Source organism: Gadus morhua, unplaced genomic scaffold (genome assembly GCF_902167405.1).
Source record: "Gadus morhua unplaced genomic scaffold, gadMor3.0, whole genome shotgun sequence".
In the NCBI taxonomy this organism is placed as follows: Eukaryota; Metazoa; Chordata; class Actinopteri; order Gadiformes; family Gadidae; genus Gadus; species Gadus morhua.
Window position 1 is genome coordinate 229,441 of NW_021963950.1, and position 2,500 is coordinate 231,940.

Consider the following 2,500-nt stretch of genomic DNA (forward strand, 5'->3'; position numbering starts at 1 on the left):
GCTGATTCAGCCCAACTGTAAACCGACGCGGACCAGAGAGTCACCAGAGCCGGCTCTGAGCGGACTGAGCCGGCTCAGAGCGGACTGAGCCGGCTCATGAGCGGACTGTATGAGACCTAGCTTGCTGTGGTCAACTCCCTGCTGGTTCTGGAGTGGCTCCCCACCAAACAGTCACTGACTGGAACTACGCCTTAATAGACTGAGATGTTGTATTCATGATGTCATATGTTTATCAATATTCCACTGAATCCTCCTTCAGAACCACTACATCGTGAGGACTGGCTGGACCAACCTGACTTGTTGACCGACTGTGGTATTTACCTGCGACGTGCCACGTGAAGGCAGATAGAGGACACGAGCACAACGCTACCCACTGCAGGCCTTCTGCTGGCCGCTAGAGGGAGACATCCGCCGACATTCATTCATGAGGAAAGCCAATAGAAAGGTCTACAGGTTCTTTCTCTGGGGGAGGGTGGAGTTGTAGAATCTCCGCCCACCCAGTAGTGTCTGGCGCTAGCTAATCCGCTCATTTCCATAAAGAGGGCGAGGCGAGGCTGCATCACGTTTCAGCAGCGCCGTTTACAGAGAGTCCTGAAGGTCACTGATAGTTGTAACAAATAATTATGCTTCAAACTTTTAATTTACATGTTAATCAAATCTTAGGGAATGTTTAAGCGTGTATTGAAGACATTCTTTCAAAATACTCAAGTTTTTGCTGCTAGGGCTAAAATTATTCACAAGTATTGATCATTCGTTACCTCTGTTGTGACGAGTTAACCCTAACCCTATCCCTAAGTGAAATGGCCGTGACAGGTTTTTCAAACAAAGCTGAGAAACCACCACCCTTTCAGCTGCCATTCTGTCTCGGATAACTCTTATTCAAACTTAACATTCCTGATTTAAACCCAAAACACACGTTCAGGTTTAATTGCCTAAAGCTACTTAGCTATTGTGTCTTCATGACCAACACTAATCAGGTACATAAGTAGAGAACAGCCGATCGTTTATTACATTTACTACAGATAGGATTAACTATTTTATATGCAAACACAATAAAATACATTCTATTTTTCTGTAACAAATGATTGATCTATTTCTATGGTTAAATACTTATTGTGTTGATTCTGAGATATCACAGGTAGTGAATGACTTGTATCACATAATTTAATTGTGTAATAAACTAAACTTATTATGCAATAAATGAAATATGCTCCAGGACACCATTTGTGTTAGAGTAAGTTATGTATGTATGTATATGTGTGTTTATGTATGTGTATGTATGTGTGTGCGTATGTTTGTGTGTATGCGTGTGTACTTTCAATGCATGGTCTCGACCGCAACAGTTGAAATTCACAGATTTGCATTTATTTAGAAAAGTGCCGTCAGACCAGACGTGACCAAGAGTGAGTCTCATCGTTTGACCAACGCACACACACACACACACACACACACACACACACACACACACACACACACACACACACACCCCCCCCCCCCCCCCCCCCCTCAGTGGAGGAGGGCCAGGCCGCTCAGGGCCCTCAGCTGGAGGCTCGGGGCCACGTTGAGGTCGCGGTGCCAGCGGGGGCCGCGTGGGGGCGGGGTCAGCACGCTCTGGGCCACGCCCGGGAGCCTCAGCAGCGAGCACAGCTCCTCCCCTCGCGTCACTATGGCGACCAGGTCCTCCTCCCGCGACCAGACCACCGCGCCGCCGCGCGCCGCCGCGCGTAGCTTAGAGAGGAACAGGGAGACCCTGGGGGCGCACACGTGCACACACACACACACACACACACACACACACACACACGAACACACGCAGACGCACACACGCACACACAGACGAACACCCACACACACACACGCACACACACACGCACGCACAGACACAGACACAGGACATAGTCAATCCTCACACATTAAAGCACATATCAGAATTCTGCATCTGGACCGAACAACAACAACAACAACAACAACAACAACAACAGAAGGCTACCTGGGGATGAGGTCATGTGACCGGGACGCCAGCTTGGCGAGCGCGCTCATCAGAGACGTGATGACCCTCGGAGCGACAGGCTCCTCCCCCGGGGGCGGGGCCGAGGAAGTGACCTCAAACAGCACCGCCTCCAGAGACTCGAAGCAGGAAGTGATGAGCTCCACGGAACAGCGGGGGTCGCTGCCCCCAGAGAGGACCTCCCCCAGCAGCCACACCTGGACACACAAACACACACACACACACACACACACACACACTGTGAGACACCTGGACACACACCTGGACACACACACACACTGAGACACCTGGACACACACCTGGACACACACACACAGTGAGACACCTGGACACACACCTGGACCTCCCCCAGCAGCCACACCTGGACACACACACACACACTGTGAGACACCTGGACACACACCTGGACACACACCTGGACACACACACAGCGAGACACCTGGACACACACACACACACACACACACACAGTGAGACACCTGGACACACACA

At 50.7% G+C, this 2,500-nt stretch overlaps 1 protein-coding gene across 1 annotated transcript in view; it reads right to left on the bottom strand.

Moving 5' to 3' along the window:
- Positions 1–986: 986 nt before the first annotated feature.
- ap5z1 (adaptor related protein complex 5 subunit zeta 1) overlaps positions 987–2,500 on the bottom strand; it is a 13,806-nt gene continuing 12,292 nt past the window's right edge. Inside the window, exons 17-18 of the mRNA XM_030349847.1 lie at positions 1,991–2,205; positions 987–1,750 (exon numbers count right to left, since the gene is read on the bottom strand). Coding sequence (XP_030205707.1) covers positions 1,507–1,750; positions 1,991–2,205 — 459 coding nt within the window. The 3' untranslated portion in view covers positions 987–1,506. The remainder of the gene's footprint in view (positions 1,751–1,990; positions 2,206–2,500) is intronic.